Source organism: Amblyomma maculatum, chromosome 7, assembly GCF_055883805.1.
Source record: "Amblyomma maculatum isolate TAMU_Amacu chromosome 7, ASM5588380v1, whole genome shotgun sequence".
Classification (NCBI taxonomy): domain Eukaryota; kingdom Metazoa; phylum Arthropoda; class Arachnida; order Ixodida; family Ixodidae; genus Amblyomma; species Amblyomma maculatum.
The window spans coordinates 29,416,080-29,441,573 of NC_139350.1; the positions used below are offsets into that span (position 1 = coordinate 29,416,080).

The following is a 25,494-nucleotide window of genomic DNA, read 5'->3' on the forward strand; positions in this document are numbered from 1 at the left end:
TGGACCCAACTCGAGCTCTAAAAGTTGTAACAACTACTAAAAGTTGTTGTAACCAGCGCTGGCAGGTCTTCGGACACAGCCTGTGTTGTAGAGAGCGCGGAGCCTTCCTGCCCAATGGGAGCCTTTTTTTTTTTTACTTCTGGACCCAACTCGAGCTCTAAAAGTTGTAACAACTACTAAAAGTTGTTGTAACCAGCGCTGGCAGGTCTTCGGACACAGCCTGTGTTGTAGAGAGCGCGGAGCCTTCCTGCCCAACGGGAGCCTTTTTTTTTTACTTCTGGACCCAACTCGAGCTCTAAAAGTTGTAACTACTAAAAGTTGTTGTAACCAGCGCTGGCAGGTCTTCGGACACAGCCTGTGTTGTAGAGAGCGCGGAGCCTTCCTGCCCAACGGGAGCCTTTTTTTTTTTTTACTTCTGGACCCAACTCGAGCTCTAAAAGTTGTAACAACTACTAAAAGTTGTTGTAACCAGCGCTGGCAGGTCTTCGGACACAGCCTGTGTTGTAGAGAGCGCGGAGCCTTCCTGCCCAACGGGAGCCTTTTTTTTACTTCTGGACCCAACTCGAGCTCTAAAAGTTGTAACAACTACTAAAAGTTGTTGTAACCAGCGCTGGCAGGTCTTCGGACACAGCCTGTGTTGTAGAGAGCGCGGAGCCTTCCTGCCCAACGGGAGCCTTTTTTTTTTTTACTTCTGGACCCAACTCGAGCTCTAAAAGTTGTAACAACTACTAAAAGTTGTTGTAACCAGCGCTGGCAGGTCTTCGGACACAGCCTGTGTTGTAGAGAGCGCGGAGCCTTCCTGCCCAACGGGAGCTTTTTTTTCTTTTTTTTACTTCTGGACCCAACTCGAGCTCTAAAAGTTGTAACAACTACTAAAAGTTGTTGTAACCAGCGCTGGCAGGTCTTCGGACAAAGCCTGTGTTGTAGAGAGCGCGGAGCCTTCCTGCCCAACGGGAGCCTTTTTTTTTTTTTTTACTTCTGGACCCAACTCGAGCTCTAAAAGTTGTAACAACTACTAAAAGTTGTAACCAGCGCTGGCAGGTCTTCGGACACAGCCTGGGTTGTAGAGAGCGCGGAGCCTTCCTGCCCAACGGGAGCCTTTTTTTTTTTTACTTCTGGACCCAACTCGAGCTCTAAAAGTTGTAACAACTACTAAAAGTTGTTGTAACCAGCGCTGGCAGGTCTTCGGACACAGCCTGTGTTGTAGAGAGCGCGGAGCCTTCCTGCCCAACTGGAGCTTTTTTTTTTCTTTTTTTTTTACTTCTGGACCCAACTCGAGCTCTAAAAGTTGTAACAACTACTAAAAGTTGTTGTAACCAGCGCTGGCAGGTCTTCGGACACAGCCTGTGTTGTAGAGAGCGCGGAGCCTTCCTGCCCAACGGGAGCCTTTTTTTTTTACTTCTGGACCCAACTCGAGCTCTAAAAGTCGTAACAACTACTAAAAGTTGTTGTAACCAGCGCTGGCAGGTCTTCGGACACAGCCTGTGTTGTAGAGAGCGCGGAGCCTTCCTGCCCAACGGGAGCTTTTTTTCTTTTTTTTTTACTTCTGGACCCAACTCGAGCTCTAAAAGTTGTAACAACTACTAAAAGTTGTAACCAGCGCTGGCAGGTCTTCGGACACAGTCTATGTTGTAGAGAGCGCGGAGCCTTCCTGCCCAACAGGAGCCTTTTTTTTTTACTTCTGGACCCAACTCGAGCTCTAAAAGTTGTAACAACTACTAAAAGTTGTTGTAACCAGCGCTGGCAGGTCTTCCGACACAGCCTGTGTTGTAGAGAGCGCGGAGCCTTCCTGCCCAACGGGAGCTTTTTTTTCTTTTTTTTTACTTCTGGACCCAAATCGAGCTCTAAAAGTTGTAACAACTACTAAAAGTTGTTGTAACCAGCGCTGGCAGGTCTTCGGACACAGCCTGTGTTGTAGAGAGCGCGGAGCCTTCCTGCCCAACGGGAGCCTTTTTTTTTTTTACTTCTGGACCCAACTCGAGCTCTAAAAGTTGTAACAACTACTAAAAGTTGTTGTAACCAGCGCTGGCAGGTCTTCGGACACAGCCTGTGTTGTAGAGAGCGCGGAGCCTTCCTGCCCAACGGGAGCTTTTTTTTCTTTTTTTTACTTCTGGACCCAACTCGAGCTCTAAAAGTTGTAACAACTACTAAAAGTTGTTGTAACCAGCGCTGGCAGGTCTTCGGACAAAGCCTGTGTTGTAGAGAGCGCGGAGCCTTCCTGCCCAATGGGAGCCTTTTTTTTTTTTTTTTTACTTCTGGACCCAACTCGAGCTCTAAAAGTTGTTGTAACCAGCGCTGGCAGGTCTTCGGACACAGCCTGTGTTGTAGAGAGCGCGGAGCTTTCCTGCCCAACGGGAGCCTTTTTTTTTTACTTCTGGACCCAACTCGAGCTCTAAAAGTTGTAACAACTACTAAAAGTTGTTGTAACCAGCGCTGGCAGGTCTTCGGACACAGCCTGTGTTGTAGAGAGCGCGGAGCCTTCCTGCCCAACGGGAGCTTTTTTTTCTTTTTTTTTACTTCTGGACCCAACTCGAGCTCTAAAAGTTGTAACAACTACTAAAAGTTGTTGTAACCAGCACTGGCAGGTCTTCGGACACAGCCTGTGTTGTAGAGAGCGCGGAGCCTTCCTGCCCAACGGGAGCCTTTTTTTTTTTTTACTTCTGGACCCAACTCGAGCTCTAAAAGTTGTAACAACTACTAAAAGTTGTTGTAACCAGCGCTGGCAGGTCTTCGGACACAGCCTGTGTTGTAGAGAGCGCGGAGCCTTCCTGCCCAACGGGAGCTTTTTTTTCTTTTTTTTTACTTCTGGACCCAACTCGAGCTCTAAAAGTTGTAACTACTAAAAGTTGTAACCAGCGCTGGCAGGTCTTCGGACACAGCCTGTGTTGTAGAGAGCGCGGAGCCTTCCTGCCCAACGGGAGCTTTTTTTTCTTTTTTTTTACTTCTGGACCCAACTCGAGCTCTAAAAGTTGTAACAACTACTAAAAGTTGTTGTAACCAGCGCTGGCAGGTCTTCGGACACAGCCTGTGTTGTAGAGAGCGCGGAGCCTTCCTGCCCAACGGGAGCCTTTTTTTTTTTTTACTTCTGGACCCAACTCGAGCTCTAAAAGTTGTAACAACTACTAAAAGTTGTTGTAACCAGCGCTGGCAGGTCTTCGGACACAGCCTGTGTTGTAGAGAGCGCGGAGCCTTCCTGCCCAACGGGAGCCTTTTTTTTTTTTACTTCTGGACCCAACTCGAGCTCTAAAAGTTGTAACAACTACTAAAAGTTGTTGTAACCAGCGCTGGCAGGTCTTCGGACACAGCCTGTGTTGTAGAGAGCGCGGAGCCTTCCTGCCCAACGGGAGCCTTTTTTTTTTACTTCTGGACCCAACTCGAGCTCTAAAAGTTGTAACTACTAAAAGTTGTTGTAACCAGCGCTGGCAGGTCTTCGGACACAGCCTGTGTTGTAGAGAGCGCGGAGCCTTCCTGCCCAACGGGAGCCTTTTTTTTACTTCTGGACCCAACTCGAGCTCTAAAAGTTGTAACAACTACTAAAAGTTGTTGTAACCAGCGCTGGCAGGTCTTCGGACACAGCCTGTGTTGTAGAGAGCGCGGAGCCTTCCTGCCCAACGGGAGCCTTTTTTTTTTTACTTCTGGACCCAACTCGAGCTCTAAAAGTTGTAACAACTACTAAAAGTTGTTGTAACCAGCGCTGGCAGGTCTTCGGACACAGCCTGTGTTGTAGAGAGCGCGGAGCCTTCCTGCCCAACGGGAGCCTTTTTTTTTTTTACTTCTGGACCCAACTCGAGCTCTAAAAGTTGTAACAACTACTAAAAGTTGTAACCAGCGCTGGCAGGTCTTCGGACACAGCCTGTGTTGTAGAGAGCGCGGAGCCTTCCTGCCCAACGGGAGCTTTTTTTTCTTTTTTTTACTTCTGGACCCAACTCGAGCTCTAAAAGTTGTAACAACTACTAAAAGTTGTTGTAACCAGCGCTGGCAGGTCTTCGGACAAAGCCTGTGTTGTAGAGAGCGCGGAGCCTTCCTGCCCAACGGGAGCCTTTTTTTTTTTTTTACTTCTGGACCCAACTCGAGCTCTAAAAGTTGTAACAACTACTAAAAGTTGTAACCAGCGCTGGCAGGTCTTCGGACACAGCCTGTGTTGTAGAGAGCGCGGAGCCTTCCTGCCCAACGGGAGCCTTTTTTTTTTTTTACTTCTGGACCCAACTCGAGCTCTAAAAGTTGTAACAACTACTAAAAGTTGTTGTAACCAGCGCTGGCAGGTCTTCGGACACAGCCTGTGTTGTAGAGAGCGCGGAGCCTTCCTGCCCAACTGGAGCTTTTTTTTCTTTTTTTTTTAATTCTGGACCCAACTCGAGCTCTAAAAGTTGTAACAACTACTAAAAGTTGTTGTAACCAGCGCTGGCAGGTCTTCGGACACAGCCTGTGTTGTAGAGAGCGCGGAGCCTTCCTGCCCAACGGGAGCCTTTTTTTTTTACTTCTGGACCCAACTCGAGCTCTAAAAGTCGTAACAACTACTAAAAGTTGTTGTAACCAGCGCTGGCAGGTCTTCGGACACAGCCTGTGTTGTAGAGAGCGCGGAGCCTTCCTGCCCAACGGGAGCTTTTTTTCTTTTTTTTTTACTTCTGGACCCAACTCGAGCTCTAAAAGTTGTAACCAGCGCTGGCAGGTCTTCGGACACAGCCTGTGTTGTAGAGAGCGCGGAGCCTTCCTGCCCAACGGGAGCCTTTTTTTTTTTACTTCTGGACCCAACTCGAGCTCTAAAAGTTGTAACAACTACTAAAAGTTGTTGTAACCAGCGCTGGCAGGTCTTCGGACACAGCCTGTGTTGTGGAGAGCGCGGAGCCTTCCTGCCCAACAGGAGCCTTTTTTTTTACTTCTGGACCCAACTCGAGCTCTAAAAGTTGTAACAACTACTAAAAGTTGTTGTAACCAGCGCTGGCAGGTCTTCGGACACAGCCTGTGTTGTAGAGAGCGCGGAGCCTTCCTGCCCAACGGGAGCTTTTTTTTTTTACTTCTGGACCCAACTCGAGCTCTAAAAGTTGTAACAACTACTAAAAGTTGTTGTAACCAGCGCTGGCAGGTCTTCGGACACAGCCTGTGTTGTAGAGAGCGCGGAGCCTTCCTGCCCAACGGGAGCCTTTTTTTTTTACTTCTGGACCCAACTCGAGCTCTAAAAGTTGTAACAACTACTAAAAGTTGTTGTAACCAGTGCTGGCAAGTCTTCGGACACATCCTGTGTTGTAGAGAGCGCGGAGCCTTCCTGCCCAACGGGAGCTTTTTTTTCTTTTTTTTTACTTCTGGACCCAACTCGAGCTCTAAAAGTTGTAACAACTACTAAAAGTTGTTGTAACCAGCGCTGGCAGGTCTTCGGACACAGCCTGTGTTGTAGAGAGCGCGGAGCCTTCCTGCCCAACGGGAGCTTTTTTTTCTTTTTTTTTACTTCTGGACCCAACTCGAGCTCAAAAAGTTGTAACAACTACTAAAAGTTGTTGTAACCAGCGCTGGCAGGTCTTCGGACACAGCCTGTGTTGTAGAGAGCGCGGAGCCTTCCTGCCCAACGGGAGCCTTTTTTTTTTTTTACTTCTGGACCCAACTCGAGCTCTAAAAGTTGTAACAACTACTAAAAGTTGTTGTAACCAGCGCTGGCTGGTCTTCGGACACAGCCTGCGTTGTAGAGATCGCGGAGCCTTCCTGCCCAACGGGAGCCTTTTTTTTTTTACTTCTGGACCCAACTCGAGCTCTAAAAGTTGTAACAACTACTAAAAGTTGTTGTAACCAGCGCTGGCAGGTCTTCGGACACAGCCTGTGTTGTAGAGAGCGCGGAGCCTTCCTGCCCAACGGGAGCCTTTTTTTTTTACTTCTGGACCCAACTCGAGCTCTAAATGTTGTAACTACTAAAAGTTGTTGTAACCAGCGCTGGCAGGTCTTCGGACACAGCCTGTGTTGTAGAGAGCGCGGAGCCTTCCTGCCCAACGGGAGCCTTTTTTTTACTTCTGGACCCAACTCGAGCTCTAAAAGTTGTAACAACTACTAAAAGTTGTTGTAACCAGCGCTGGCAGGTCTTCGGACACAGCCTGTGTTGTAGAGAGCGCGGAGCCTTCCTGCCCAACGGGAGCCTTTTTTTTTTTTACTTCTGGACCCAACTCGAGCTCTAAAAGTTGTAACAACTACTAAAAGTTGTTGTAACCAGCGCTGGCAGGTCTTCGGACACAGCCTGTGTTGTAGAGAGCGCGGAGCCTTCCTGCCCAACGGGAGCCTTTTTTTTTTTTTTACTTCTGGACCCAACACGAGCTCTAAAAGTTGTAACAACTACTAAAAGTTGTTGTAACCAGCGCTGGCAGGTCTTCGGACACAGCCTGTGTTGTAGAGAGCGCGGAGCCTTCCTGCCCAACGGGAGCCTTTTTTTTTTTACTTCTGGACCCAACTCGAGCTCTAAAAGTTGTAACAACTACTAAAAGTTGTTGTAACGAGCGCTGGCAGGTCTTCGGACACAGCCTGTGTTGTAGAGAGCGCGGAGCCTTCCTGCCCAACGGGAGCCTTTTTTTTTTTTTTACTTCTGGACCCAACTCGAGCTCTAAAAGTTGTAACAACTACTAAAAGTTGTTGTAACCAGCGCTGGCAGGTCTTCGGACACAGCCTGTGTTGTAGAGAGCGCGGAGCCTTCCTGCCCAACGGGAGCTTTTTTTTCTTTTTTTTTACTTCTGGACCCAACTCGAGCTCTAAAAGTTGTAACAACTACTAAATTTGTTGTAACCAGCGCTGGCAGGTCTTCGGACACAGCCTGTGTTGTAGAGAGCGCGGAGCCTTTCTGCCCAACGGGAGCCTTTTTTTTTTTTACTTCTGGACCCAACTCGAGCTCTAAAAGTTGTAACAACTACTAAAAGTTGTTGTAACCAGCGCTGGCAGGTCTTCGGACACAGCCTGTGTTGTAGAGAGCGCGGAGCCTTCCTGCCCAACGGGAGCCTTTTTTTTTACTTCTGGACCCAACTCGAGCTCTAAAAGTTGTAACAACTACTAAAAGTTGTTGTAACCAGCGCTGGCAGGTCTTCGGACACAGCCTGTGTTGTAGAGAGCGCGGAGCCTTCCTGCCCAATGGGAGCCTTTTTTTTTTTTACTTGTGGACCCAACTCGAGCTCTAAAAGTTGTAACAACTACTAAAAGTTGTTGTAACGAGCGCTGGCAGGTCTTCGGACACAGCCTGTGTTGTAGAGAGCGCGGAGCCTTCCTGCCCAACGGGAGCCTTTTTTTTTTTTTACTTCTGGACCCAACTCGAGCTCTAAAAGTTGTAACAACTACTAAAAGTTGTTGTAACCAGCGCTGGCAGGTCTTCGGACACAGCCTGTGTTGTAGAGAGCGCGGAGCCTTCCTGCCCAACGGGAGCTTTTTTTTCTTTTTTTTTACTTCTGGACCCAACTCGAGCTCTAAAAGTTGTAACAACTACTAAAAGTTGTTGTAACCAGCGCTGGCAGGTCTTCGGACACAGCCTGTGTTGTAGAGAGCGCGGAGCCTTTCTGCCCAACGGGAGCCTTTTTTTTTTTTACTTGTGGAACCAACTCGAGCTCTAAAAGTTGTAACAACTACTAAAAGTTGTTGTAACCAGCGCTGGCAGGTCTTCGGACACAGCCTGTGTTGTAGAGAGCGCGGAGCCTTCCTGCCCAACGGGAGCCTTTTTTTTTTACTTCTGGACCCAACTCGAGCTCTAAAAGTCGTAACAACTACTAAAAGTTGTTGTAACCAGCGCTGGCAGGTCTTCGGACACAGCCTGTGTTGTAGAGAGCGCGGAGCCTTCCTGCCCAACGGGAGCTTTTTTTCTTTTTTTTTTACTTCTGGACCCAACTCGAGCTCTAAAAGTTGTAACAACTACTAAAAGTTGTTGTAACCAGCGCTGGCAGGTCTTCGGACACAGCCTGTGTTGTAGAGAGCGCGGAGCCTTCCTGCCCAACGGGAGCCTTTTTTTTTTTTACTTCTGGACCCAACTCGAGCTCTAAAAGTTGTAACAACTACTAAAAGTTGTTGTAACCAGCGCTGGCAGGTCTTCGGACACAGCCTGTGTTGTGGAGAGCGCGGAGCCTTCCTGCCCAACAGGAGCCTTTTTTTTTTACTTCTGGACCCAACTCGAGCTCTAAAAGTTGTAACAACTACTAAAAGTTGTTGTAACCAGCGCTGGCAGGTCTTCGGACACAGCCTGTGTTGTAGAGAGCGCGGAGCCTTCCTGCCCAACGGGAGCTTTTTTTTTTTACTTCTGGACCCAACTCGAGCTCTAAAAGTTGTAACAACTACTAAAAGTTGTTGTAACCAGCGCTGGCAGGTCTTCGGACACAGCCTGTGTTGTAGAGAGCGCGGAGCCTTCCTGCCCAACGGGAGCTTTTTTTTCTTTTTTTTTACTTCTGGACCCAACTCGAGCTCTAAAAGTTGTAACAACTACTAAAAGTTGTTGTAACCAGCGCTGGCAGGTCTTCGGACACAGCCTGTGTTGTAGAGAGCGCGGAGCCTTTCTGCCCAACGGGAGCCTTTTTTTTTTACTTGTGGACCCAACTCGAGCTCTAAAAGTTGTAACAACTACTAAAAGTTGTTGTAACCAGCGCTGGCAGGTCTTCGGACACAGCCTGTGTTGTAGAGAGCGCGGAGCCTTCCTGCCCAACGGGAGCCTTTTTTTTTTACTTCTGGACCCAACTCGAGCTCTAAAAGTCGTAACAACTACTAAAAGTTGTTGTAACCAGCGCTGGCAGGTCTTCGGACACAGCCTGTGTTGTAGAGAGCGCGGAGCCTTCCTGCCCAACGGGAGCTTTTTTTCTTTTTTTTTTACTTCTGGACCCAACTCGAGCTCTAAAAGTTGTAACAACTACTAAAAGTTGTTGTAACCAGCGCTGGCAGGTCTTCGGACACAGCCTGTGTTGTAGAGAGCGCGGAGCCTTCCTGCCCAACGGGAGCCTTTTTTTTTTTACTTCTGGACCCAACTCGAGCTCTAAAAGTTGTAACAACTACTAAAAGTTGTTGTAACCAGCGCTGGCAGGTCTTCGGACACAGCCTGTGTTGTGGAGAGCGCGGAGCCTTCCTGCCCAACAGGAGCCTTTTTTTTTTACTTCTGGACCCAACTCGAGCTCTAAAAGTTGTAACAACTACTAAAAGTTGTTGTAACCAGCGCTGGCAGGTCTTCGGACACAGCCTGTGTTGTAGAGAGCGCGGAGCCTTCCTGCCCAACGGGAGCTTTTTTTTTTTACTTCTGGACCCAACTCGAGCTCTAAAAGTTGTAACAACTACTAAAAGTTGTTGTAACCAGCGCTGGCAGGTCTTCGGACACAGCCTGTGTTGTAGAGAGCGCGGAGCCTTCCTGCCCAACGGGAGCCTTTTTTTTTACTTCTGGACCCAACTCGAGCTCTAAAAGTTGTAACAACTACTAAAAGTTGTTGTAACCAGTGCTGGCAAGTCTTCGGACACATCCTGTGTTGTAGAGAGCGCGGAGCCTTCCTGCCCAACGGGAGCTTTTTTTTCTTTTTTTTACTTCTGGACCCAACTCGAGCTCTAAAAGTTGTAACAACTACTAAAAGTTGTTGTAACTAGCGCTGGCAGGTCTTCGGACACAGCCTGTGTTGTAGAGAGCGCGGAGCCTTCCTGCCCAACGGGAGCTTTTTTTTCTTTTTTTTTACTTCTGGACCCAACTCGAGCTCAAAAAGTTGTAACAACTACTAAAAGTTGTTGTAACCAGCGCTGGCAGGTCTTCGGACACAGCCTGTGTTGTAGAGAGCGCGGAGCCTTCCTGCCCAACGGGAGCCTTTTTTTTTTTACTTCTGGACCCAACTCGAGCTCTAAAAGTTGTAACAACTACTAAAAGTTGTTGTAACCAGCGCTGGCAGGTCTTCGGACAGCGATTCCACTTCCGGCCACCGAGCGTGACGGACGCAGAATGATGAGCTCCGGCGGAGCGGCGATTGCGGCCCAGGCTGGCCGCGGTAACAGGCTTGAGGAAAACGACGATAAGGAATATCAGATTATTTTGCCGCATCTGCCCACCGGACGTGTTGTTTTCAACACAGTTTTTTTGCACGGTGACGTACGAGTGCGACCCTTCAGGGTTGAAGATTTCCGGGACGCCCTGGCCAAGATTGGTACGCTCCCAGACGTGGTGGCCTTGGGGGCTTACCAAATAAACCATGTCTGGGCGGTGACTTTGAACAGCACGGAAGCAACCAAGCGGCTGCTAGCATTCAAGGAGCTTCAAGTGAAAGGTCGACGGTGTATCGTCATTGACCCGGAGGACCAAGAGGTGAAGCTACGGCTCCACTGGATGTTGCACGGCGTGGTGGATGAAGATATCCGAACAGCTTTTGCGGCGTTCGGCGAGGTGACGGAAGTGACCCGTGAGCGGTGGCGAGTCCAGGGAGTGCACGAAAAGGGCTCAACAACCAGAACCGTGCTTCTGAAGTTGAAGCCTGGGATGAAGATAGAAGACCTGCCTCACCAGATAAGAGTAGCAGGGGAGTTGGCCCTTGTTGTGGTGCCTGGGCGGCCCATGCAGTGCCTGCGCTGCCGCGGGACCGGTCATGTGCGCCGGGAATGTAAGATTCCGCGGTGTGCGACGTGTAAGCGGTTTGGCCACTCGGAGGAAGACTGCGTACGAACGTATGCAGTGGCTACTGCACCAACAGCGAGGGCGGACATGACGGAACACCGAATGGATGTCGCAGAGACGGAGGATGCCGCAAAAGGGGTCGGAGAGGACGAGAGGGTGACAGCAACGACAGGCATGTTAGTGCCCCCGGGGGGTGGTGACGAGATGCTCGGTGGACCAGACAGGGAAGTGGCACTGCCAAGCAACGGACCGTCGGTAGAAGAAAAGATGAGCGATGCCGAGAGCTCAAAAATTGAACTTCCGGAGTCTGCGGGCAGAAGGGGGACCCTCGAAGGGAGCAGCGGCCGAGCGACCAACGTCCAGGGCCCTGCGAAGCGTGCCCACGACGGGAGCGCCAGTGAGACGAATGAGGCAGATACAGCTAGCAACGACGAGCCGCCGATAAAAACGCCAATAGGGAGGAGGGCGACCTTCAAACCAAGACCGAATGTCTCGACGGACAGGAGAGCTGCCGAAAAGCCGCCCCCGTCACAAGGTCTGCCAGTCCAACCTCATGGCTCTGGCGTCAACGAAAGCGTCTAGCGCCATGCTAGACGTGAAGGGTAAGCACCATTCTCTTGGCCTCTTTTCACTCTAAGAAAATGGCTTATGTACTGTCACTAAAGGTTGCGACCCTTAACGTGAGAGGTCTAGCAGCAAAAAGGAAGCAGAGCCAGGTCCTGCGCCTTTTAAATGAAAATGACATCGATATACTTGGAGTTCAAGAGACAAAAGTCGAGGGTGAACAAGAGACCGAGAGCATGGTGCAACGTTTCACGTCGCGGTTTTACGCAGTTGTCAGCCATGCAGTCGGTACATCTGCTGGATGCGTACTGTTTGTGAAGAAGTTGCCGGGTCTTGTAGTGCAGTCGCATGCTTCTTTTCCGTCGGGTCGGGGCGTGGTCCTCGATTTTAGTTTTTGCTCGGCTGAGTGGCGTGCTGTTTGTATATATGCACCTACGGTAGTTGATGAGAGGGCTGCTTTGTTTGATTTTGTTGAACATTATTTAAACATGGATAAGCAACTTGTCTTTCTGGGAGATTTCAATTGTGTACTGAGCTCCGGTGACAAAACTAGCCATCGTACATTTAGGGATCGTAGCACAGAGGTACTTTCGCGCTTGATTGACGAGTTTGCACTGGAAGACGTTGCAGAGTGTCTCACGAGCGAGCGACGGGTTCAGTATACGCATTTTCAGGGTGCTAGCCACGCCCGCCTTGACAGAATTTATGTGGCCGCAGAACTGGCTCCAAAATGTCAGGATTATTATGTTTTGGCGGTAACGTACTCAGATCACTGCATGGTTCAGTGTACAATTGGAACAAGAAAGAGAGGTAGCGGTTTTAGTTGGGAATTGTGGAAGTTAAATAATAAACTGCTGAATGACGAGCAATTCACCAGACTAGTAGAAGAAGAAATTGGTAGGATTTGTCAGGAGGACAGCCACGAACTGGGTCAAGAATGGGAACTGTGTAAGCAACAAATAAAAATCAAAGCTATAGAAAAGGCCAGCTGCATAAGGTTTCAAGAAAAACAAAATGAAATGCATTTAAGATCTTTGCTAGATACATTGTTAGGCCTGGAGTGTAACACGCCAGGGTTATACATGGACGATATTAGAAAAATAAAACAAAGACTTCAACTGAATGACGAAGACCGTTATCGCGGAGCACTGGTGCGTGCGAGAGCGGAAAAACTTGCCATGGATGAGACGCCGACAAAAAGATCGTTGGGAATAGAAAAAGCAAATGCAAGGCGAAATCACGTGGCAGAGGTAGATTGGGCAGGATGCACAGAGACCGATAACGAAGGAATCGCGAAAGCTTTCCGGGAGTATTATGAAGAGCTATTTTCGTCCCGAGAGGTTAATTTGGACCGTTTCAAAGAATCCTTTCTTGACGCGATGGCAAAAATTGATGACGAACAAAAAGAAAGACTGGAGCGGCCAATAAGCGAAAAAGAAGTGCAGCAGGCAATAGAAAATTTAAACCCAGGGAAATCACCCGGGCCTGATGGCCTGAGTGCGGCTTTTTATAAAGCGTTCAAGGAACAGCTATCTCCTTTGTTGTGTGCCTTATTTAATGAAGCGTATGAACTGAAGGCACTGCCTGCGTCTTTCGGATCGTCGCACACAGTACTTATTCCGAAAACTGACCAACCAGATAAGCTTAGGCAGTTATCGTGTTACAGGCCCATTGCTCTGACAAACGTTGATTACAAGATTTATATGAAGGTGCTTGCTGGCAGACTACAAACGGTTATATGCGAACTAGTGGGCCCTCACCAAACGTGCGGTATCAAAGGGCGATCCATCTTTCAGAACATTCACAAAGCGAGAAGTGTGCTCGAATGCTGCGATGCAACTCATGCGTGTGTTGCTTTACTGCAGTTGGACTTGGAAAAAGCTTTTGATTGTGTGGCGCATACTATTCTGTTCAGTATATTAGACCATGTTAATGTCGGCTCTGTTATTCGAGAGGGAGTGGCCTTGGCGTACCGTAACTGCACTACGAGATTAATTGTCAATAAGTCACTGGGGGCCCCCATCAACGTACGACGTTCGGTGCGCCAAGGTTGCCCCCTCAGCCCTCTTTTGTTCGGCATTTATATTGAAACATTGTGTTTAAGCATCCTACAAAACAATGACATTGATGGTTTTCGACTGCAGGAGTCAGAAGTCAAATTGCTGGCTTACGCAGACGACGTTGCGGTTTTTTGTGTGAATAAGGAGAGTATAAAGAGGACAGTGGATGTGGTAAAACATTTTAGCAAAGTCACAGGGAGTAAAGTTAACTGGGGTAAGTGCCTGGGATTTTGGCACGGAGAATGGCAGCTGACCCCGGACACTTACGCTAATGTGTCGTGGGTTACAACGCCTGCAAAGTACTTGGGTGTGCCCTTGGAATTTTACAAGGAAAGCGAGCCATACTGGCTAGAGCAGGTCAGAGAAACCCGTGAAAAAGCGGAGAAATGGAAAAGCGCTCAATTATCAATATTTGCAAGAGCCGCAGTTTGCAACCTTTTTTTAATTAGTAAGTTATGGTATGTAATGCAAGTGTTGCATTGCTCCCGTGTAAATGTGCAAAAATTGCATCGAGTTTTTGCGGTGTTTGTTTGGGCCTCGAGTTGGGAGAGGTGCAGTCGGACAAATTTGTTCCGGCAGGTGAAGCATGGGGGGCTTGGTCTGGGTCATTTGTTTGTGCGACAGATTGTAAACCGGTTTATGTTTTTTAGGGATGCCAGTGATCCATTCCTGCGCACAGTGTGTCAACAAAGACTTGGTCGAGCGTTGCCTGATTTCGTAGTTTATACTCAATGTATGCCGGGCTCTCTTTTTGGATTCTTTAGGGAAATTGTTGTGAGCGTGAAATTCTTAAGCACACGTTTTTCGAAAGAGTATTTAAGTAATGTTAAAAGGAGAACATTATACAAGGATGTTTGTGAAGTGGTGTTCCCGGTGCCCTTGTACCGAGCTTTATACTATGGAGGCACAGGAAGTAATGTATTAAAACGCGTAAAAAAAATGCAAGTTGCTACGGGAGCTAAAACGTTTTTCTTTATGCTACATACCGGTACTTTGAGTGTAAAATCATTTATGGAGGAAAAGGGTATTTTCCTACCGTGGGGGGCCCAATGTCTCATCTGCAAACAGCCAGAGACAATAGATCACGTGTTTTTGCATTGCTGGGAGGGGGTATATTTGTGGGATGTTCTGCAAAGGACAATAAAAAAACAGTTGCCACTTGATTCCCATGGCATTAGGTATTTGCCATTGGAAAACCACGATGATATGCCGTTAGACCAGGTTATGTTAATGTGCCTCCACAGTATATGGCGCGCACGAATGGCTGGTTATCACTGCGATCCAGATGCACGGCCAGCCCGCATGTATTTCCGTGAAAGTGTGCAGCGATGGCTCGACGTGCTTAAATTGCAACCATGTGCTCCTGAGTGGCTGTCAAAGCTGGAACCTTTGACGGTGCTCAAGGAATTTTAAAATGACAATGCCTGCCTCTCAGTGGGGGATAGGCAACGCGAACTAGCTTTGTGTACATATATTATTCCTTTGTTCCTGTTGTTTTGTTTTCCAGTGCGTTGTATTTGTGTCAAAGTCAGGCAATAAAAAAAAAAAAAAAAAAAAAAAAAAAAAAAAAAAAAAAAAAAAAAAAGCTGGCAGGTCTTCGGACACAGCCTGCGTTGTAGAGATCGTGGAGCCTTCCTGCCCAACGGGAGCCTTTTTTTTTTACTTCTGGACCCAACTCGAGCTCTAAAAGTTGTAACAACTACTAAAAGTTGTTGTAACCAGCGCTGGCAGGTCTTCGGACACAGCCTGTGTTGTAGAGAGCGCGGAGCCTTCCTGCCCAACGGGAGCCTTTTTTTTTACTTCTGGACCCAACTCGAGCTCTAAAAGTTGTAACTACTAAAAGTTGTTGTAACCAGCGCTGGCAGGTCTTCGGACACAGCCTGTGTTGTAGAGAGCGCGGAGCCTTCCTGCCCAACGGGAGCCTTTTTTTTACTTCTGGACCCAACTCGAGCTCTAAAAGTTGTAACAACTACTAAAAGTTGTTGTAACCAGCGCTGGCAGGTCTTCGGACACAGCCTGTGTTGTAGAGAGCGCGGAGCCTTCCTGCCCAATGGGAGCCTTTTTTTTTTTTTACTTCTGGACCCAACTCGAGCTCTAAAAGTTGTAACAACTACTAAAAGTTGTTGTAACCAGCGCTGGCAGGTCTTCGGACACAGCCTGTGTTGTAGAGAGAGCGGAGCCTTCCTGCCCAACGGGAGCCTTTTTTTTTTTTTTACTTCTGGACCCAACACGAGCTCTAAAAGTTGTAACAACTACTAAAAGTTGTTGTAACCAGCGCTGGCAGGTCTTCGGACACAGCCTGTGTTGTAGAGAGCGCGGAGCCTTCCTGCCCAACGGGAGCCTTTTTTTTTTTACTTCTGGACCCAACTCGAGCTCTAAAAGTTGTAACAACTACTAAAAGTTGTTGTAACGAGCGCTGGCAGGTCTTCGGACACAGCCTGTGTTGTAGAGAGCGCGGAGCCTTCCTGCCCAACGGGAGCCTTTTTTTTTTTTTACTTCTGGACCCAACTCGAGCTCTAAAAGTTGTAACAACTACTAAAAGTTGTTGTAACCAGCGCTGGCAGGTCTTCGGACACAGCCTGTGTTGTAGAGAGCGCGGAGCCTTCCTGCCCAACGGGAGCTTTTTTTTCTTTTTTTTTACTTCTGGACCCAACTCGAGCTCTAAAAGTTGTAACAACTACTAAAAGTTGTTGTAACCAGCGCTGGCAGGTCTTCGGACACAGCCTGTGTTGTAGAGAGCGCGGAGCCTTTCTGCCCAACGGGAGCCTTTTTTTTTTTACTTCTGGACCCAACTCGAGCTCTAAAAGTTGTAACAACTACTAAAAGTTGTTGTAACCAGCGCTGGCAGGTCTTCGGACACAGCCTGTGTTGTAGAGAGCGCGGAGCCTTCCTGCCCAACGGGAGCCTTTTTTTTTTACTTCTGGACCCAACTCGAGCTCTAAAAGTTGTAACAACTAGTAAAAGTTGTTGTAACCAGCGCTGGCAGGTCTTCGGACACAGCCTGTGTTGTAGAGAGCGCGGAGCCTTCCTGCCCAATGGGAGCCTTTTTTTTTTTACTTGTGGACCCAACTCGAGCTCTAAAAGTTGTAACAACTACTAAAAGTTGTTGTAACCAGCGCTGGCAGGTCTTCGGACACAGCCTGTGTTGTAGAGAGCGCGGAGCCTTCCTGCCCAACGGGAGCCTTTTTTTTTACTTCTGGACCCAACTCGAGCTCTAAAAGTTGTAAGAACTACTAAAAGTTGTAACCAGCGCTGGCAGGTCTTCGGACACAGCCTGTGTTGTAGAGAGCGCGGAGCCTTCCTGCCCAACGGGAGCCTTTTTTTTTTCTTCTGGACCCAACTCGAGTTCTAAAAGTTGTAACAACTAATAAAAGTTGTTGTAACCAGCGCTGGCAGGTCTTCGGACACAGCCGGTGTTGTAGAGAGCGCGGAGCCTTCCTGCCCAACGGGAGCCTTTTTTTTTTTTACTTCTAGACCCAACTCGAGCTCTAAAAGTTGTAACAACTACTAAAAGTTGTTGTAACCAGCACTGGCAGGTCTTCGGACACAGCCTGTGTTGTAGAGAGCGCGGAGCCTTCCTGCCCAACGGGAGCCTTTTTTTTTTACTTCTGGACCCAACTCGAGCTCTAAAAGTTGTAACAACTACTAAAAGTTGTTGTAACCAGCGCTGGCAGGTCTTCGGACACAGCCTGTGTTGTAGAGAGCGCGGAGCCCTCCTGCCCAACGGGAGCCTTTTTTTTTTACTTCTGGACCCAAATCGAGCTCTAAAAGTTGTAACAACTACTAAAAGTTGTTGTAACCAGCGCTGGCAGGTCTTCGGACACAGCCTGTGTTGTAGAGAGCGCGGAGCCTTCCTGCCCAACGGGAGCCTTTTTTTTTTTTTACTTCTGGACCCAACTCGAGCTCTAAAAGTTGTAACAACTACTAAAAGTTGTTGTAACCAGCGCTGGCAGGTCTTCGGACACAGCCTGTGTTGTAGAGAGCGCGGAGCCTTCCTGCCCAACGGGAGCTTTTTTTTCTTTTTTTTACTTCTGGACCCAACTCGAGCTCTAAAAGTTGTAACAACTACTAAAAGTTGTAACCAGCGCTGGCAGGTCTTCGGACAAAGCCTGTGTTGTAGAGAGCGCGGAGCCTTCCTGCCCAATGGGAGCCTTTTTTTTTTTTTTTACTTCTGGACCCAACTTGAGCTCTAAAAGTTGTAACAACTACTAAAAGTTGTTGTAACCAGCGCTGGCAGGTCTTCGGACACAGCCTGTGTTGTAGAGAGCGCGGAGCCTTCCTGCCCAACGGGAGCTTTTTTTTCTTTTTTTTTACTTCTGGACCCAACTCGAGCTCTAAAAGTTGTAACAACTACTAAAAGTTGTTGTAACCAGCGCTGGCAGGTCTTCGGACACAGCCTGTGTTGTAGAGAGCGCGGAGCCTTTCTGCCCAACGGGAGCCTTTTTTTTTTTACTTCTGGACCCAACTCGAGCTCTAAAAGTTGTAACAACTACTAAAAGTTGTTGTAACCAGCGCTGGCAGGTCTTCGGACACAGCCTGTGTTGTAGAGAGCGCGGAGCCTTCCTGCCCAACGGGAGCCTTTTTTTTTACTTCTGGACCCAACTCGAGCTCTAAAAGTTGTAACAACTACTAAAAGTTGTTGTAACCAGCGCTGGCAGGTCTTCGGACACAGCCTGTGTTGTAGAGAGCGCGGAGCCTTCCTGCCCAACGAGAGCTTTTTTTTCTTTTTTTTACTTCTGGACCCAACTCGAGCTCTAAAAGTTGTAACAACTACTAAAAGTTGTAACCAGTGCTGGCAGGTCTTCGGACAAAGCCTGTGTTGTAGAGAGCGCGGAGCCTTCCTGCCCAATGGGAGCCTTTTTTTTTTTTTTTACTTCTGGACCCAACTCGAGCTCTAAAAGTTGTAACAACTACTAAAAGTTGTTGTAACCAGCGCTGGCAGGTCTTCGGACACAGCCTGTGTTGTAGAGAGCGCGGAGCCTTCCTGCCCAACGGGAGCCTTTTTTTTTACTTCTGGACCCAACTCGAGCTCTAAAAGTTGTAACAACTACTAAAAGTTGTTGTAACCAGCGCTGGCAGGTCTTCGGACACAGCCTGTGTTGTAGAGAGCGCGGAGCCTTCCTGCCCAACGGGAGCCTTTTTTTTTTTTTTACTTCTGGACCCAACTCGAGCTCTAAAAGTTGTAACAACTACTAAAAGTTGTTGTAACCAGCGCTGGCAGGTCTTCGGACACAGCCTGTGTTGTAGAGAGCGCGGAGCCTTCCTGCCCAACGGGAGCTTTTTTTTCTTTTTTTTACTTCTGGACCCAACTCGAGCTCTAAAAGTTGTAACAACTACTAAAAGTTGTAACCAGCGCTGGCAGGTCTTCGGACAAAGCCTGTGTTGTAGAGAGCGCGGAGCCTTCCTGCCCAATGGGAGCCTTTTTTTTTTTTTTACTTCTGGACCCAACTCGAGCTCTAAAAGTTGTAACAACTACTAAAAGTTGTTGTAACCAGCGCTGGCAGGTCTTCGGACACAGCCTGTGTTGTAGAGAGCGCGGAGCCTTCCTGCCCAACGGGAGCTTTTTTTTCTTTTTTTTTACTTCTGGACCCAACTCGAGCTCTAAAAGTTGTAACAACTACTAAAAGTTGTTGTAACCAGCGCTGGCAGGTCTTCGGACACAGCCTGTGTTGTAGAGAGCGCGGAGCCTTTCTGCCCAACGGGAGCCTTTTTTTTTTTTACTTCTGGACCCAACTCGAGCTCTAAAAGTTGTAACAACTACTAAAAGTTGTTGTAACCAGCGCTGGCAGGTCTTCGGACACAGCCTGTGTTGTAGAGAGCGCGGAGCCTTCCTGCCCAACGGGAGCCTTTTTTTTTTACTTCTGGACCCAACTCGAGCTCTAAAAGTTGTAACAACTACTAAAAGTTGTTGTAACCAGCGCTGGCAGGTCTTCGGACACAGCCTGTGTTGTAGAGAGCGCGGAGCCTTCCTGCCCAACGAGAGCTTTTTTTTCTTTTTTTTACTTCTGGACCCAACTCGAGCTCTAAAAGTTGTAACAACTACTAAAAGTTGTAACCAGCGCTGGCAGGTCTTCGGACAAAGCCTGTGTTGTAGAGAGCGCGGAGCCTTCCTGCCCAATGGGAGCCTTTTTTTTTTTTTTTTACTTCTGGACCCAACTCGAGCTCTAAAAGTTGTAACAACTACTAAAAGTTGTTGTAACCAGCGCTGGCAGGTCTTCGGACACAGCCTGTGTTGTAGAGAGCGCGGAGCCTTCCTGCCCAACGGGAGCCTTTTTTTTTACTTCTGGACCCAACTCGAGCTCTAAAAGTTGTAACAACTACTAAATGTTGTTGTAACCAGCGCTGGCAGGTCTTCGGACACAGCCTGTGTTGTAGAGAGCGCGGAGCCTTCCTGCCCAACGGGAGCTTTTTTTTCTTTTTTTTTACTTCTGGACCCAACTCGAGCTCTAAAAGTTGTAACAACTACTAAAAGTTGTTGTAACCAGCACTGGCAGGTCTTCGGACACAGCCTGTGTTGTAGAGAGCGCGGAGCCTTCCTGCCCAACGGGAGCCTTTTTTTTTTTTTTACTTCTGGACCCAACTCGAGCTCTAAAAGTTGTAACAACTACTAAAAGTTGTTGTAACCAGCGCTGGCAGGTCTTCGGACACAGCCTGTGTTGTAGAGAGCGCGGAGCCTTCCTGCCCAACGGGAGCTTTTTTTTCTTTTTTTTTACTTCTGGACCCAACTCGAGCTCTAAAAGTTGTAACAACTACTAAAAGTTGTTGTAACCAGCGCTGGCAGGTCTTCGGACACAGCCTGTGTTGTAGAGAGCGCGGAGCCTTCCTGCCCAACGGGAGCTTTTTTTTCTTTTTTTTTACTTCTGGACCCAACTCGAGCTCTAAAAGTTGTAACAACTACTAAAAGTTGTTGTAACCAGCGCTGGCAGGTCTTCGGACAAAGCCTGTGTTGTAGAGAGCGCGGAGCCTTCCTGCCCAACGGGAGCCTTTTTTTTTTTTTTTTACTTCTGGACCCAACTCGAGCTCTAAAAGTTGTAACAACTACTAAAAGTTGTAACCAGCGCTGGCACGTCTTCGGACACAGCCTGTGTTGTAGAGAGCGCGGAGCCTTCCTGCCCAACGGGAGCCTTTTTTTTTTTTACTTCTGGACCCAACTCGAGCTCTAAAAGTTGTAACAACTACTAAAAGTTGTTGTAACCAGCGCTGGCAGGTCTTCGGACACAGCCTGTGTTGTAGAGAGCGCGGAGCCTTCCTGCCCAACTGGAGCTTTTTTTTCTTTTTTTTTTACTTCTGGACCCAACTCGAGCTCTAAAAGTTGTAACAACTACTAAAAGTTGTTGTAACCAGCGCTGGCAGGTCTTCGGACACAGCCTGTGTTGTAGAGAACGCGGAGCCTTCCTGCCCAACGGGAGCCTTTTTTTTTACTTCTGGACCCAACTCGAGCTCTAAAAGTCGTAACAACTACTAAAAGTTGTTGTAACCAGCGCTGGCAGGTCTTCGGACACAGCCTGTGTTGTAGAGAGTGCGGAGCCTTCCTGCCCAACGGGAGCTTTTTTTCTTTTTTTTTTACTTCTGGACCCAACTCGAGCTCTAAAAGTTGTAACAACTACTAAAAGTTGTTGTAACCAGCGCTGGCAGGTCTTCGGACACAGCCTGTGTTGTAGAGAGCGCGGAGCCTTCCTGCCCAACGGGAGCCTTTTTTTTTTTACTTCTGGACCCAACTCGAGCTCTAAAAGTTGTAACAACTACTAAAAGTTGTTGTAACCAGCGCTGGCAGGTCTTCGGACACAGCCTGTGTTGTGGAGAGCGCGGAGCCTTCCTGCCCAACAGGAGCCTTTTTTTTTTACTTCTGGACCCAACTCGAGCTCTAAAAGTTGTAACAACTACTAAAAGTTGTTGTAACCAGCGCTGGCAGGTCTTCGGACACAGCCTGTGTTGTAGAGAGCGCGGAGCCTTCCTGCCCAACGGGAGCTTTTTTTTTTTACTTCTGGACCCAACTCGAGCTCTAAAAGTTGTAACAACTACTAAAAGTTGTAACCAGCGCTGGCAGGTCTTCGGACACAGCCTGTGTTGTAGAGAGCGCGGAGCCTTCCTGCCCAACGGGAGCCTTTTTTTTTTTTACTTCTGGACCCAACTCGAGCTCTAAAAGTTGTAACAACTACTAAAAGTTGTTGTAACCAGCGCTGGCAAGTCTTCGGACACAGCCTGTGTTGTAGAGAGCGCGGAGCCTTCCTGCCCAACGGGAGCTTTTTTTTCTTTTTTTTTACTTCTGGACCCAACTCGAGCTCTAAAAGTTGTAACAACTACTAAAAGTTGTTGTAACCAGCGCTGGCAGGTCTTCGGACACAGCCTGTGTTGTAGAGAGCGCGGAGCCTTCCTGCCCAACGGGAGCTTTTTTTTTCTTTTTTTTTACTTCTGGACCCAACTCGAGCTCAAAAAGTTGTAACAACTACTAAAAGTTGTTGTAACCAGCGCTGGCAGGTCTTCGGACACAGCCTGTGTTGTAGAGAGCGCGGAGCCTTCCTGCCCAACGGGAGCCTTTTTTTTTTTTTTTTACTTCTGGACCCAACTCGAGCTCTAAAAGTTGTAACAACTACTAAAAGTTGTTGTAACCAGCGCTGGCAGGTCTTCGGACACAGCCTGCGTTGTAGAGATCGCGGAGCCTTCCTGCCCAACGGGAGCCTTTTTTTTTTACTTCTGGACCCAACTCGAGCTCTAAAAGTTGTAACAACTACTAAAAGTTGTTGTAACCAGCGCTGGCAGGTCTTCGGACACAGCCTGTGTTGTAGAGAGCGCGGAGCCTTCCTGCCCAACGGGAGCCTTTTTTTTTTACTTCTGGACCCAACTCGAGCTCTAAAAGTTGTAACTACTAAAAGTTGTTGTAACCAGCGCTGGCAGGTCTTCGGACACAGCCTGTGTTGTAGAGAGCGCGGAGCCTTCCTGCCCAACGGGAGCCTTTTTTTTACTTCTGGACCCAACTCGAGCTCTAAAAGTTGTAACAACTACTAAAAGTTGTTGTAACCAGCGCTGGCAGGTCTTCGGACACAGCCTGTGTTGTAGAGAGCGCGGAGCCTTCCTGCCCAACGGGAGCCTTTTTTTTTTTTACTTCTGGACCCAACTCGAGCTCTAAAAGTTGTAACAAGTACTAAAAGTTGTTGTAACCAGCGCTGGCAGGTCTTCGGACACAGCCTGTGTTGTAGAGAGCGCGGAGCCTTCCTGCCCAACGGGAGCTTTTTTTTCTTTTTTTTTACTTCTGGACCCAACTCGAGCTCTAAAAGTTGTAACAACTACTAAAAGTTGTTGTAACCAGCGCTGGCAGGTCTTCGGACACAGCCTGTGTTGTAGAGAGCGCGGAGCCTTCCTGCCCAACGGGAGCTTTTTTTTCTTTTTTTTACTTCTGGACCCAACTCGAGCTCTAAAAGTTGTAACAACTACTAAAAGGTGTTGTAACCAGCGCTGGCAGGTCTTCGGACAAAGCCTGTGTTGTAGAGAGCGCGGAGCCTTCCTGCCCAATGGGAGCCTTTTTTTTTTTTTTACTTCTGGACCCAACTCGAGCTCTAAAAGTTGTAACAACTACTAAAAGTTGTTGTAACCAGCGCTGGCAGGTCTTCGGACACAGCCTGTGTTGTAGAGAGCGCGGAGCCTTCCTGCCCAACGGGAGCCTTTTTTTTTTTACTTCTGGACCCAACTCGAGCTCTAAAAGTTGTAACAACTACTAAAAGTTGTTGTAACCAGCGCTGGCAGGTCTTCGGACACAGCCTGTGTTGTAGAGAGCGCGGAGCCTTCCTGCCCAACGGGAGCTTTTTTTTCTTTTTTTTTACTTCTGGACCCAACTCGAGCTCTAAAAGTTGTAACAACTACTAAAAGTTGTTGTAACCAGCACTGGCAGGTCTTCGGACACAGCCTGTGTTGTAGAGAGCGCGGAGCCTTCCTGCCCAACGGGAGCCTTTTTTTTTTTTTCTTCTGGACCCAACTCGAGCTCTAAAAGTTGTAACAACTACTAAAAGTTGTTGTAACCAGCGCTGGCAGGTCTTCGGACACAGCCTGTGTTGTAGAGAGCGCAGAGCCTTCCTGCCCAACGGGAGCTTTTTTTTCTTTTTTTTTTACTTCTGGACCCAACTCGAGCTCTAAAAGTTGTAACAACTACTAAAAGTTGTTGTAACCAGCGCTGGCAGGTCTTCGGACACAGCCTGTGTTGTAGAGAGCGCGGAGCCTTCCTGCCCAACGGGAGCTTTTTTTTCTTTTTTTTTACTTCTGGACCCAACTCGAGCTCTAAAAGTTGTAACAACTACTAAAAGTTGTTGTAACCAGCGCTGGCAGGTCTTCGGACAAAGCCTGTGTTGTAGAGAGCGCGGAGCCTTCCTGCCCAACGGGAGCCTTTTTTTTTTTTTACTTCTGGACCCAACTCGAGCTCTAAAAGTTGTAACAACTACTAAAAGTTGTAACCAGCGCTGGCAGGTCTTCGAACACAGCCTGTGTTGTAGAGAGCGCGGAGCCTTCCTGCCCAACGGGAGCCTTTTTTTTTTTTACTTCTGGACCCAACTCGAGCTCTAAAAGTTGTAACTACTAAAAGTTGTTGTAACCAGCGCTGGCAGGTCTTCGGACACAGCCTGTGTTGTAGAGAGCGCGGAGCCTTCCTGCCCAACTGGAGCTTTTTTTTCTTTTTTTTTTACTTCTGGACCCAACTCGAGCTCTAAAAGTTGTAACAACTACTAAAAGTTGTTGTAACCAGCGCTGGCAGGTCTTCGGACACAGCCTGTGTTGTAGAGAGCGCGGAGCCTTCCTGCCCAACGGGATCCTTTTTTTTTTACTTCTGGACCCAACTCGAGCTCTAAAAGTCGTAACAACTACTAAAGGTTGTTGTAACCAGCGCTGGCAGGTCTTCGGACACAGCCTGTGTTGTAGAGAGCGCGGAGCCTTCCTGCCCAACGGGAGCTTTTTTTCTTTTTTTTTACTTCTGGACCCAACTCGAGCTCTAAAAGTTGTAACAACTACTAAAAGTTGTTGTAACCAGCGCTGGCAGGTCTTCGGACACAGCCTGTGTTGTAGAGAGCGCGGAGCCTTTCTGCCCAACGGGAGCCTTTTTTTTTTTTACTTCTGGACCCAACTCGAGCTCTAAAAGTTGTAACAACTACTAAAAGTTGTTGTAACCAGCGCTGGCAGGTCTTCGGACACAGCCTGTGTTGTAGAGAGCGCGGAGCCTTCCTGCCCAACGGGAGCCTTTTTTTTTACTTCTGGACCCAACTCGAGCTCTAAAAGTTGTAACAACTACTAAAAGTTGTTGTAACCAGCGCTGGCAGGTCTTCGGACACAGCCTGTGTTGTAGAGAGCGCGGAGCCTTCCTGCCCAACGAGAGCTTTTTTTTCTTTTTTTTACTTCTGGACCCAACTCGAGCTCTAAAAGTTGTAACAACTACTAAAAGTTGTAACCAGCGCTGGCAGGTCTTCGGACAAAGCCTGTGTTGTAGAGAGCGCGGAGCCTTCCTGCCCAACGGGAGCCTTTTTTTTTTTTTACTTCTGGACCCAACTCGAGCTCTAAAAGTTGTAACAACTACTAAAAGTTGTAACCAGCGCTGGCAGGTCTTCGGACACAGCCTGTGTTGTAGAGAGCGCGGAGCCTTCCTGCCCAACGGGAGCCTTTTTTTTTTTTTTACTTCTGGACCCAACTCGAGCTCTAAAAGTTGTAACAACTACTAAAAGTTGTTGTAACCAGCGCTGGCAGGTCTTCGGACACAGCCTGTGTTGTAGAGAGCGCGGAGCCTTCCTGCCCAACTGGAGCTTTTTTTTCTTTTTTTTTACTTCTGGACCCAACTCGAGCTCTAAAAGTTGTAACAACTACTAAAAGTTGTTGTAACCAGCGCTGGCAGGTCTTCGGACACAGCCTGTGTTGTAGAGAACGCGGAGCCTTCCTGCCCAACGGGAGCCTTTTTTTTTACTTCTGGACCCAACTCGAGCTCTAAAAGTCGTAACTACTAAAAGTTGTTGTAACCAGCGCTGGCAGGTCTTCGGACACAGCCTGTGTTGTAGAGAGCGCGGAGCCTTCCTGCCCAACGGGAGCTTTTTTTCTTTTTTTTTTACTTCTGGACCCAACTCGAGCTCTAAAAGTTGTAACAACTACTAAAAGTTGTTGTAACCAGCGCTGGCAGGTCTTCGGACACAGCCTGTGTTGTAGAGAGCGCGGAGCCTTCCTGCCCAACGGGAGCCTTTTTTTTTTACTTCTGGACCCAACTCGAGCTCTAAAAGTTGTAACAACTACTAAAAGTTGTAACCAGCGCTGGCAGGTCTTCGGACACAGCCTGTG

At 48.1% G+C, this 25,494-nt stretch overlaps 1 protein-coding gene across 1 annotated transcript; it reads left to right on the top strand.

Annotated features, from left to right (window-relative positions):
* Positions 1 to 9,902: 9,902 nt before the first annotated feature.
* LOC146182877 (uncharacterized) lies at positions 9,903 to 12,451 on the top strand. The gene has a single exon (XM_084608963.1). It carries the CDS (start codon positions 9,908 to 9,910, stop codon positions 11,153 to 11,155), a length of 1,248 nt encoding a protein of 415 aa, XP_084465089.1. The 5' UTR covers positions 9,903 to 9,907; the 3' UTR covers positions 11,156 to 12,451.
* The last annotated feature ends 13,043 nt before the right edge of the window (positions 12,452 to 25,494 follow it).

Bases quoted from the DNA above. Each gene is read 5' to 3' on its own strand.
- LOC146182877 (XM_084608963.1), top strand. From the start codon at position 9,908: ATGATGAGCTCCGGCGGAGCGGCGATTGCGGCCCAGGCTGGCCGCGGT.